The 13,391-nt window shown below is 38.6% G+C and overlaps 1 protein-coding gene across 1 annotated transcript in view; it reads right to left on the reverse strand.

Annotated features, from left to right (window-relative positions):
* The window catches only part of KCNMB3 (potassium calcium-activated channel subfamily M regulatory beta subunit 3), a 27,616-nt gene extending 17,328 nt beyond the window's left edge, over positions 1-10,288 (reverse strand). The window contains exons 1-2 of the mRNA XM_051983203.1: positions 10,227-10,288; positions 1,028-1,222 (exon numbers count right to left, since the gene is read on the reverse strand). Coding sequence (XP_051839163.1) covers positions 1,028-1,222; positions 10,227-10,288 — 257 coding nt within the window. The remainder of the gene's footprint in view (positions 1-1,027; positions 1,223-10,226) is intronic.
* Between the last annotated feature and the right edge of the window lie 3,103 nt (positions 10,289-13,391).

Raw genomic sequence — 13,391 nt, forward strand, 5'->3', positions numbered from 1 at the left:
CCCTTCTAAAACTAGCATTCTATGACTATAGGCCACTGAAAATGTGCATGGTTTAGAGGGCCTGTTATTTTCTACTAGCTCAGATTAGCCAATTAGCAAATTTTGACCTAGTATGATCACAAGATCATGTATCTAACGTGGAAGGGGCCTCAGAGGCCAGCTAATCCAAATTCCCCATTTTGCAAATAACGAATCTAACTTAACACCCTGAAAAAGGGGGACAGGAAAGAGTCTCCATAGCAAGAGACATCCTAACCTGGCTGAATAATGCTGTATTTAGTTAGGGTCAGGAAGAGCTGAATTCAAATCCTACTTCAGATACTTACTGACTGTCCTTGGGCAGATCACATAACTGCTCTCAGCCTCAGTTTCCTCGGATAAGAAAAGCACCTAATTCATGGAGTTATTGCAAGGATTCATTGAAATAACATCTGTAAAGTACTCTGCAAATCTTGTCACTATAAATGCTAGCTGTTATAAGGAATCATCCTTCTATTTATGGTCTTCTGTATATGTCCCACTTGTCTATGTCTGACCTAAGACAGGATTTATGGGGAGTGGGGAGAGGAGGATGCTAGATGGTACAGTGGATAGAACACCGGTCCTGGAGTTCAAACATGGCCTCATTTGACTTGTAATAGATGTATGACCTTGGGCAAGTCATTTAACCCTGATTGCCTCACCAAAAAAGAAAAAAAATAGAATGAATGTAATTTCAGGTTATGTAATGAACATTAATGCAATTTAAACAGTATTGACACCAGAGTTGAATTATGTAAAAAGAAATAAATAAAAATTAAATAAAATGTGATTTCTGAATACCATATGCCGGATGTGGGCTATCCAGGGTACTGAACATAGTATAGTATAACTTCGCTTCATTGGACACTAGGCCTTCTTTCATAAAGCCTGGAAGAATATTAGCAGAATTAGCTGCCATGACTCATACTTGGCTCCTATTGAGCTTGTCCAGCCCATGAGCAGTGTTGCGTAAAATAAGCATTTCTTTTGGCTATTTATTCCTTACCTGAGCATGAAAGGTTTTAGAATGGTGACTCCGAGCAGAAAAAACATAAGGACAGAGAAACCCATCATTGCAAAACCCAAGAGAATCGCTCGATCTTCTCCTGCAGTGGAGGGGAGCTTTTTTGGCACATCTTGGATTGATTTTCCATCACCACAGTCTTTGTTTTTCCTCCCATCAGAAGTAGAGAAGGCTGACCTTTGGCAAGATTGATTACAAATATATTATTTCAAAATTGTCACTATTATCCCATATAAGTATCCCAGCTCCCCAAAAGAAAAACGAATATTCCCATTTGGTGTCATTCCCAGATAAGATTATATATGAAAATAAAGTAAATCCATACTAATTCAGACCAATGGGGGGAGGAAGACTGGTCTAAATGAATCAAAAGTTTTCATCAGAGAATTTTTTTTAATGAATGCATTTTTGTCCTTTTCAAAAAATAAACTCATCTGATTGTTAAATGTGGCACAGAGGAAGAACACTGCATATAAAGTCAAAGAGCTTAGTTCAAATCCCAGATCTTTCAACTTATTACCTGTGTGATCTGAAGCAAGTCACTTAACAATTATATCTCAATGTGTAAAATGAAGTAGTTTGACTAGATGATTTCAAAGGTTCCTTCCATCACCCAGAATCCTAGTTTTCTTCAGGAAGTTTTTCATTGTATTCTAAACTACTAACTTCCCTCCTCTGAACCCACCCATCATTTTGTTTCTATTTTTGCATGTGTTTTGAAAATACCAACATATATAAATTATGCTACATAAATGTAATGGAATGTTATTGTTCTATAAGAAATAATGAGCGGGGGCAGCTAGGTGGTGCAGTGGATAGAGCACCTCAGATCAGGAGGATCTGAGTTCAAATCTGGTCTCAGACACTTGATACTTCCTATCTGTGTGACACTAGGCAAGTCACTTAATCCCAATTGCCTCAGCAAGAAAGAAAGAAAGAAAGAAAGAAAGAAAGAAAGAAAAAGAAAGAAAGAAAGAAAGAAAGAAAGAAAGAAAGAAAGAAAGAAAGAAAGAAAGAAAGAAAGAAAGAAAGAAAGAAAGAAGAAGGAAGGAAGGAAGGAAGGAAGGAAGGAAGGAAAGAAGGAAGGAAGGAAGGAAGGAAGGAAGGAAGGAAGGAAGGAAGGAAGGAAAGAAGGAAGGAAGGAAGGAAGGAAGGAAGGAAAAAGAAAAAGAAACAATGAGCAGGATGACTTCGGAAAAGCCTGAACAGACTCACATGAACTGATGCTAAGTGAAGTGAGCAGAACCAAGATAACTTTGTACCCAGTAATAAGATTATGTGATGATCAGCTGTGATAGACTTGGTTCTTTTCAACAATGAGGTGATTCAAGGTAATTCCCAAAGTATTGGGATGGAAAATGCCATCCCCATCCAGAGAGAGAGAGAGCAATGGAGCTTGAATGAGGATGAAAGCATGCTCTTTTCACCTTTTTTGTTTGTTTGCTTTTTCTTTCTTATGGTTTTTCCCATTTGTGCTGGTTTTTCTTTAACAACATGACTTATATGGAAATTATATGTGATTGGAAAAAATAAAATAATACTGACAGAGAGGAAAGAAAATATCTACAGAGGGGCAGCTAGGTAGTGCAATGGATAGAACACCAGCCCTGAAGTCAGGAGGACCCGAGTTCAAAACACTTCTAGATGTGTGATCCTGGGCAAGTCACTTAATCCCAAATGCCTCAGCAAAAAAAGAAAGAAAGAAAATATCTACAGATGTAAGTGTCCAGTCTAGCTTCCTTGAAAATTTTTCTTTGAGTCTATTTTGTATTTTTTACCACCCATCATTGTACTTGGCGCACAGTAGGCACTTCACAAATACATGTTAATTAATTGACTTTGTACATACCAATATATGAACATGTATAATCTTTTGAAATCTTGCACATTACTCTAGACCCTAAAAGTTAACTAAAAGACAGATTCATAATCCCATGCTCCTTTCAATGTCATAAAAATTGAACAAATTTAGTTAAGCAAATTCATAATCTCTTATATCCTCTAGGGAAATAAATCTACTTAAACAGACTCCATTGGTAAACCAAGTCAGGTTGCAGATTAAACTACATTTAGAAGGTTTATACACAATTGGCCGATCGAGGGGAAGATTTACGTGTCACTAAGACAAACAAGCAAACTGGTGTCAGGGAAATCCTTCCTTACACAATTAGCGAGGGAAGCTAACAAATAACTAAGTCACTCTGGGGAACTCAAATTCCCCTTTGGTTTTTACCAAAAGAATGGCAAACAGTCTATCCTTAACATTATTATTCTAGAAATCAGGTTTGGGTTGGCTTAATATTAGAGAAGACAGCTTTTAGTTAACCAAAAGTTGTGGAAGGAATGGTCCTGAGAACTACATTATAAAAATGGATAAAAGGAAAATCAAGATTCGAAAATTTCCCATAATAACTATATATATATATCAACCATAACAACTATATGGGAAAATTTTCCCATAACAACTGGTCAGTTTTTTTTATCTAATTCCACATCAATGCACATGACTAACACATGATACGCCTTTTATAAAATCATTTTTTAAAGGACATTCTCTCAAAATCCACTAATTCATTGTTGTTTGAATTGTGAACGGATCAACCACTTTGGAGCGCAATCTGGCCCACAGAGTTATAAAAGTACCTTTACTCGTTGACCCAACAAGACCACTTGTAGATCTATTTCCAAAGAGGATTAGGGAAAAAGGAAAAGAACCTATATGCTCTAAAATGTTTTCTAAGAACTTTCTCTGTGGTGGCAAAGAACTGAAAATTGCAGGGATGTCCATCTGTTGAAAAGTGGCTAAACAAGTTATGATTGTGATGGAATACAGCTGTGCAATGAGAACTGATGAGCTTGATGGTCTTATTTTTTTTTTTTTTGGTTAAGTAATTGAAGTTAACTGACTTGCTCGGTGTCACATAGCTAGTAAGGATTAAATGTCTGAGCTCACATTTGAACTCAAATCCTCCTGATACCAGAACCAATATTGTATCCACTGCACCATCTAGCTGCCCCTGAGCTCACTTATTTTAGAAAAACATGAAAAGACTTGTATAAAATAATAAAGAATGAAATGAGCAGAACCAAGAGAATACTGTGTAAAGTAACAGCAATATTGTTTTAAGAACAGCTTTGAATGAATAGGTTATTCTGGTTATTATAAATGCCCAAGTTAAGTATAAATGAGATATGCAGAAAGATACTGTCTGCATCCAGAAAAAGAAGTAATAAATAGAAGTATGAATAGAATAATTTCATGGGGTAGCTAGTTGGTGTAGTGGATAGAGCACCAGCCCTGAAGTCAGGAGGACCTGAGTTCAAATCTAACCTCAGACACTTAACATTTCCTGGCTGTGTGACCCTGGGCAAGTCACTTAACCCCAATTGACTCGGCAAAAAAAAAAAAAGAATATTTTCATATATGTATATATGTGTGCATGTCACAAATGTTGTGTAGACATACCTATTTCTGTCTAATAGTGGACATACTGGAAAGAGGGAAAAAAAGAAATTTACAGGGGCAGCTAGGTGGCGCAGAGTGTAGAGCACCAGCCCTGAAGTCAGGAGGACCTGAATTCAAATCTAACACTTCCTAGCTATGTGACCCTGGGCAAGTCACTTAATCTCAATTGTCTCAGCGAAAAGAAAAGAAAAGAAAAAAGAAAAAGAAAAGAAAAGAAAAAAATTTTACATGATAACTGTTGTATATTTAAAAGAAATAGCAAGTTGTACATAGTAGATCTACAATTTCATGTGAAATTATCTTTTTATTATACTGTTATAGAAATGCTTGTTTTATTCTATAAATTAAAAAGAAAATAACTTTTAAAAGAGAAACCCAAATTTAGATGGAAATCTAGAGTTTACAACCTAGTGTCAGCAGACAATGGAGGGTGATGGGGAGGATAAGGTAGTCTTTCCACTGCCTCTGAAGGTCATGGGGACCATGGTGTTAGAGCTGCAAGGTGCAGACCCAACAGACAATATGGACCAAGCCACTCCTTTTTACCAAGGCTGAATTGCCCCAGATAATCCAGGTGGCAAGTGTTAGGGGTAAGGAGCCTCTCTCTCTCCGGTGCTCAGTCACTAGCACCCTTTCATGTCACATGCCATATGCGTGTACTTTCCATATACTTTATTGCCCCCTCCTCCCCCCGCTCCTGAAACTCAACAGAAACTCTTGGGATGGAATATTTACAGAGAATAAACGTCAGGTTCCTCCCCATTGTGCCCCCACAACAACCTCACTTTCACTTTTTCCTCCACTATATTCCCTCTAGCGTTCTCCCTTTTCTTCCCTTGGCAAAACCCATTGGTTCTAAAGACTACCTGAGGGAACATAGGCAACCCCAGAAAGCCCCAAGAGGCCACCTAAGAAACCCTGATTCAGAAGTCGGCAGCATCCATAGCAATCTATTTAGCACACGCTGGTGAACTAATTTTGAGGTCTGAAAGGTCCCTTGTTTTTCTTCTTAATCCCACCTGGGTAGAATGGACAGAGAGAGAAGAAAACAAAATTCAAATATTAACGCTCTCTGAACAGATCTGAGAAGAAAGGAACCGTGAGGAGGCCCATCTAAAGTTCTGGATTTAAGTCCCAGATTTGAAACTAGGAGACCGCTAGGAGACCTTTTGTCAAGGCACAAGACACAAATCCCTCTGTGGAGACCAGAGGCGACTTCTGGTACTGTGGACAGCTCCGGAATTAAGTCAAGACCTCCCAGTAGTTGTTCTCCAGGATCCAGAGAGAATTCTGGGAGGAATTATCCTAATAAGGTCCTACTGGGATTCTTAGCATTTTTTCATGGCATATGCTGGTACCAGCAGGACCGAATAAGCTCAGTTGGGAAGTTATTATGATACCACATTCCCCTTTCTAAAATGTTAACCTAAAGGCCTTATGGGGAATGGTCAGATCTCTAGCCCCACAATTCTTTGGGGAGAGCTAATAATGCTTGAAATTTGGAACCACCTCTCATTGGAGGCCTGCAAGGCAGATTGTAAAGTCATAGGGGAGTTCCAGGGAGACCATAACATAAAGGTGACGGCTTACTCTCTGGAGTGAGACAGAGGAAGAATTGTTGTTTGGCCTTCATTCTCAAAGAAGATCATGGCATCAGAGGGGTGACGCCATGACTTGCAAATGAATTGGATTTAAGTGAGGAAGGACTGGGCAAGGTCACCTGCCTCACTTTCTCCTCCAGAGCCGTCTGGGGTCATTGGCCATAGATCAGAATAACTGAGGAAGAATATTTTTATGTTTTTTTTGACAGATCCCGCCTCTCAGTTGCTAGTACCTCCCCAATCATTCTGTATCTAATTTGTTTATACCCATATGTGGACATGGCTGCTGTAGGGAGATTATAAACTTCAAGAGGACAGGAACTATTTTTCTTTCATCTTTCTGTCTTCAATGTTTAACATATTACAGGTACTTAATAAATGCTTTATGATTAATCAACTGACAAAACTTCTAAAGAATATGTTGTCTTTAATTCCCTCTGAGCTTGCCGACTCTTACTTACAGATATGTAACTGGGAATTCTGTCAGAAATTAGGGCAAATAAAGAAGAGGAAGATGGGACACCCCTCAAGGCTGACTGATGTCATCATCACCACTAATCTAACCTAAATTGGGAAGATGGGGTCATGAAGAAGTGATAGTGACAGGACACCTGAGGGAGAAGGTGACACTCAGGCCAGATGAGAAGAAGGGAGTACTTCCTATCCCAAATCCTGACATGAAAAGATCACAGAAGACCTCCATGTTATATAGTCCTCCATCAGTCTTAGTGTCAAGGTGATTATATCACCACCACCATCACTATCCTGGATCAAAGCTCTGATAACCCAGTGGGTTACATCACTGCCTCCTGAAGAAAACTCGCTATCTCTATCATCATAGGATCATAAATCTAGAATTAGAAGAGACTTTCAAGGCCACTGAAACAAACCACCCCATTTTAGAGAAAAGAAAACTAAGTTTGGGGGCAGCTAGGTGGTGCAGTGGATAGAAGTCAGGAGGACCTGTGTTCAAATGTGACCTCAGACACTTACCACTTCCTAGCTGTGTGACCCTGGGCAAGTCACTTAACTCCAATTGCCTCAGCAAAAAAGAAAGAAAGAAAGAAAGAAAGAAAGAAAGAAAGAAAGAAAGAAAGAAAGAAAGAAGAAAGAAAGAAAGAAAGAAAGAAAGAAGGAAGGAAGGAAGGAAGGAAGGAAGGAAGGAAGGAAGGAAGGAAGAAGGAAGGAAGGAAGGAAGGAAGGAAGGAAGGAAGGAAGGAAGGAAGGAAGGAAAAGAAAAAAGAAAACTAAGGTTGTCACTTGCCAAAAGTCACACAGATATTAAGTGGCAGAACTGGGGTTTGAACTCAGCTCCTGCGAGTTCCAACATTCTCTGCACCACACCCCACTGCCTCTCAAAAAGAATCTATCAGGAATATAAGGAAGCCTACAGAGAAGGGATCCCATAACAAAGAAGCAGCTCAGATTGTATTTTCCGTTCCAGACCTGCGAGTCCCAGACTGTTATTGGGACTAACCAGATGGCTTTCAATTTCACAGAAACACAAAATCTGAGAGTAGAAAATGACTTCTGTGGTGACCTGGTCTAAGCCGTACCCCAAAGGAATCTCCATCATAACAGGGCAAGTAATGAATTAATACAAATAAGCAAGTTTGCTTGAGAACTTTAGTCAAGTTATCTAACTTATTTATCTTAACCGGGTCCTTCAAGATGTAGATATACTTCTCATAAGATCCTGAAGCTTGATATTATTAGACAGAATAAGAACAAATCCCTCTCAGAGGTCTGCTCCTGACTGACTGTCTGAACTTGCCTTACGTGCCAGGGCAGCCTTATTTCCTGAAAATTCACTCCATCACTCTGCCCCCTTCTTTTGATAGATTGAAGTTAGTCTGACCTTTATTTTTTTCAAACTGCCCAGGTCATCCTGTATTTACTCTTCCCTGCACAATAGAATTTTCCCATACTTTCTCTCTCCTCTTTTGGCTTTTTTTTATGTTGTCTTTCCCCATTAGAATGTAAGCTCCTTGCAGCAGGAAATGTCTTTCTTTTTGTGCTCATAATGTCAGTGCTTAGTACAGTCCTGGCACAGAACAAGTGTTTAATAAACATCGGTTGACCTAACTTCATTCACTTGTCTTACAAAGATTCGGAACTTCTCCAAAATGTGACCATTTCTTCATTGAAATCCCTGTGGGAGAGAGGAACTTCTAAACAAATGCTCTACTGAATTAATAATATTTCCTTTTTAATTGTTTATAAGGCATCGGAGACTTTTTCTCAAGTCATCATTTCTGTACATTTATTTTCTTAGTTTAGAAAGAAATTATTAAACAAACTCTCTTCGGAAAGTGCAGTACAATTCATCACATTGAATGGGAAAACTGTGTTGTGGATTAATTAGTCATTTGGGGAGTGAGAATGAGAGAGAATTTGCTTTGGGGGCAAGCTTACAACTAATTATATCGTGAGCATCCGTCAGAGCTGGGAGCAAAATAACAGACTTGTTTCCCTCCCTGTTGTTTTTTAAAAACTTCTAATGTCCAAGTGTAATAGAGTTCACGACATCTAGCAATAAGGGTCGCTTATTTTCCAGAATTTGTTTTTACTCCTTCCCCTATCCTGCCTCTGGTTCCTATTTCCTCTACTTATCGTTTTCCCCAATTTCCCTCTGCCTTGCATCCTCCTCCCCCTTGACTGAACCCTATTTTTATCTTCCCCAGTCTCCTATATATCTATGTCTGTATTTAAAGGATAAAGGAAGTGACACTGGGGAGGGAGCTAAGAGCTTCAGAATCTTATTCATTACTTCCTCTCTGCCGGTCACAAGAGGGGAAGCATCCTTTTGCCTCCACCACTTCCAAGTTTGCTACCCTGGGCAAATAACTGAATGTTTCTGAGCCTCAGTTTCCTCATCTGTAAAAAGAGAAAAATAATCATACCTACACTATATACCTCGAAGGATTGTTATAAAGATCGAATGAATTGATGTAAAATGGTTTGTCAATCTTAATGCATCATCCAAGGAATATTATTTATGAGACACTTCCTATTTTAAGCCTTTCATTTTATACCTAAAATCTTAAGGCCCTGAAAAGTTATGACTTGCCCACGGTCATATGGTTGGCAAATTATAGAGCTGGGATTTGAACCTAGAAGTTCTGAATTCAAATTCAATGTTCTTCCAGTATATGATGGGACTCCATCCTAGTTCCATCTTTGCTCTTGACGCATCGATACAATGAGCAAATCTGATAAATTTTTAGGTGAAGTGAGTATTAGAATATTACATCCCAAGAGCCAATGTTTGTATCCATTTCATGCCTCTGCCCAACATCTGCCTTCTTCCACCCTCCCAATTCCCCTTCTCCTTTCGAGTGAGCCCCATTATTGGCCAAGAGAGTACAAAGTGCCAGGACAGACTGTGTCTCAAGGTTCTCAGCATTAGGTGAAAGAAGTCTTGGTTTAATTGAATTCAATAAACATTTTAAGTATCCATGCTACTGGGGACAGACATGATGGAAAGAGCTGGGAATGCAGAGACAATGAGAGAAGAGTCCCTGACTTCAGGAAACTTAAATCCTCTGGAGGAAAGCACACATACAGACAAGTAAATACAAACACATATTATTATATAAAAATTGATCAACACAAATTCGTTAAAACTTACTATGTTCAAAACATAATGCTAAGGACTAGAGATAAAAGGCAAAATGAAGTAGTTTCTGCCCTCAAGGATCTTTACTGTGGGAAAAACAACTACCACATAAAAATTGATCAACACAAATTCGTTAAAACTTACTATGTTCAAAATGCTAATGCTAAGGACTAGAGATAAAAGGCAAAATGAAGTAGTTTCTGCCCTCAAGGATCTTTACTGTGGGAAAAACAACTACCACATAGATAAGGAATCACAGAAATTACCCAAAGTAAATTCAAAATAATTTTGAAATCCTAAGTACTGAAACTCCAGCCCACAGGTGGAACACCACAACTTTTCCTCCTTTCTTTCCCCTTCTACCCCACATAGGAAAGCCTATTGACATCCTCCAATGAGAAAAACAGAAGTTAATACGGTGAGTCCTTCCTCTCATTCTCAGTCTTGTTCAGTTAAGTGCCCTTCCATACCGGGAGAGAATCTAGTGTCACTTACCTTCCCTGGCGTCTCCGGCTGCCCTGAAGTGTGATCTGAATAGGGACGTTGAACGGCTGCATGAGGCCAGGGGGCTGGGCAAAATGGACTCCTCTCACTTGGCCTCCAAGGGAGCAAGGGAGGGTGAAGTTTAAGACTGAACGGAAGTGCGGTCCCTGAGGAAGCCATCAGACGCAGTCTCCGAAGCAGCCATCACAAGATCCTCCTGCCTCTCCCAGTTCTTTTGGTTTCCTACTATTTGGGGTTCCTTGGTGTCCTTGAGAATTATGAACTTCCTGCCTGGCCCTTGGGATGCCACAGGTTCCTGCTTCATCCCAATTGGACATTTTTAAAGATGTTCAAAAGAGAATGGCCAGTTTTCGAGACATAATGCTTCTAGCCAATTATTCGCCAATTAAAAGCCGCTTCTCTATCACCTGTGTCTCTGCTTCAGCAACCTGATGCATCACCATGGAAACCTAAACTCTTGTGGAAAGTTAGGTGACCACAAGGGACCACTTTGTACTTGGTGAAGAATATTTTCAGCTCAAGGTTAAGGGGGAAGGGACATGGCACCCTTACCAGATCACTTCTGAGTCTGACAGTGCCTCAGAATCACCAAAAATTTAAGAACTGACAGTAGTCAAATAAGTTAAGATGCATAAAATACTTTGCAAATCTTAAAGTGCTATAAAAATGTTCATTGTTGTTCTTATATGTCAAGAATACAAAGAAAAGCAAAAAAGAAGCTCCTTACCTTCAGAGGAGCTCACATTTTTATGAGGAAAACCACAGTAAAATAATTTGGGGCATAAAATGTATTGAAGAGTGCTTTGTAGTTGATTAATCCTTTTCAGATGGACTCTCATTTGGGGCTTTCCCAGAGTGCTTTGCCATCTCCTTTTCCAGCTCATTTTACAGATGAAAAAACTAAAGCAGTTTTGCCTGTGTCTCATCCAGCTATACCTTATAAATCAGTGAGTAAAATACCTTTTGTAAAAGCTTATTTAGTGGTTTTAAAAAAGGAACGGAGGAGCTAGCTATTGGCCCTTAACAATTATATGAACATAGCTGGTGGGGGCTCAAGAGAATGGAAATGGAGAAGAGATACCTCGAACCCTTCAGGTTTGAGCCCTGCGGGACAAATGAAGTTTTCTTGGCTCTGCAAATGTGAGCCAGTATACTCACTACATGTGAATCCAACAATAGTAAGAATCATGCTATAATTATACAGTACAGCAAAATGTCAGGAAGACCTGAATTCAAATCTGACCTTAGATATTAGCTGTGTGACTCTGGACAAGTCACTTAACTCTGTTTGCCTCAGTTTCCTCATCTGTAAAGTGAACTGGAAAAGGAAAAGGCAAGCCACTCTGGTACCTTAGCCAAAAAATACCCTAAATGGGGTCATGAAGAATCAGATATAACTGAAAGAATGGAACAACAATTCATAGAATCCTAGATAAGTCATCTCTGTGCTAAACTCTGGGGATATGACAAAACAAAAATAGTCCTTGCCGTCAGAAAACTTACATTCTACTGGAGTGAGGAGAGAAGAATACATCATATACACATACAAGTAAATACAAAGTTATTTCAAGGAGAGACTAAAAACTAGGGGCATTAATCAGATAAATCACTTCTACCTAATGTGTGATATTGTTGAATGAAAACATACATTAGGTTTATGGAAAATTCAAAAGCATATTTACTTTTCAATCATTTCTTTGGTGCAGTTTGTCCCCATACTATTTGTATTCTAATCTCTTTCCTACTTTTATGCCCTGAAAATTCACATTGTAGATTATAAATTAGACTTATTTTAAATGAAATTAAAAAATAAAACATACAGTGTTAAAACTCTAGGAAGGAGGGCAACCCTCTGTTCTTAATGATGAATGAAATCATGAGGTCTTCACCAACTCTTCCACTCCTGATGTCCCAGACCATATTGGGAGAGGGGGTGCTCCTAGTATTTTCAAATTCAAAAGTCAAAGAAAAAGAGTGAAATTCTTGGATTGCCCCATAAAATCTCCCACTGCCTCAAATTATTTCCACAATCACTTATAATTACTAATTTTATGTCAAGTATTATCATGGTCTCGTCACTTGCCTCTCTAAGATTTGATTTCTTCTTCTGTAAGATCCTAAGATCATAGATCTGAGACCTTAGAGACCATGTAATCCAACCCCTTCATTTTACAGATGAAGAAACTGAGACAGAGGTTAAAGACAGTTGTTAAGTGATTTGCTAAAGTCACATAGGAATGAGCATCGATGCTGATTTGAACCCAGATCCTCTAACTTTAGAATCAGGGTACTTTCCATAGTGGTACCCCACTTCCTGACACTGACGGGCCTTTAACAGTGAATGATGTGGCCAGTCTCGGCAATACAATCATCCAACACAGTTCCACAGAATTTATGATGAAAAATGCTATCCACCTCCAGAGAAACAGCTGGCAGAGTCTGAATGCAGATTGGAGCAAACTATTTTCACTTTCTTTTTCTTGCTTTTTTTTCCCCTTTCCCTTTCTTTCTTTCCATTTTTTGGCTGTTTTCTTTTGCAACATGACTAATATGGAAATATGTTTTGCATGACTGAGCATGTGTAATCTATCAAATTACTTGTTTTCTCAGGGAAGGATAAAATGAGTGAGGGAATTTGGAACTCAAAAATTTATTTTAAAAATGAATGTTAATGAGATGATTCAGGCCAGTTCCAATGATCTTGTGATGAAGAGAGCCATCTGCACCCAGAGAGAGGACGGTGGGAACTGAGAGGGGATCACAACATAGCATTCTCACTTTTTTTGTTGTTTGCTTGCATTTTGTTTTCTTTCTCCTTTTTTTCTTTTCGATGTGATTTTTTTGTGTGTATACATGATAATTGTATAAATATGTATACATATATCAGATTTAATTAGATTTTACTGCATTTAACATTTATTGAATTACTTGCCATCTAGGGAGGGAGGAAGGGAGGGAAAATTTTGGAACACAAGGTTTTGCAAGTTTCAGTGTTGAAAAATTATCTATGCATATGTTTTGAAAATAAAAAGCTCTAATAAAAAAGAACGTTAAAAAATTATTTTTACACATACTTGAAAAATTAAAACATTCTTTTTTGTTGTTGTTTTTAAAACAATTGGAGTTGAGTGACTTGCCCAAGGTCACACAGTGTTA

The sequence above is a fragment of the Antechinus flavipes genome, chromosome 3 (assembly GCF_016432865.1).
Source record: "Antechinus flavipes isolate AdamAnt ecotype Samford, QLD, Australia chromosome 3, AdamAnt_v2, whole genome shotgun sequence".
Taxonomy (NCBI): Eukaryota; Metazoa; Chordata; class Mammalia; order Dasyuromorphia; family Dasyuridae; genus Antechinus; species Antechinus flavipes.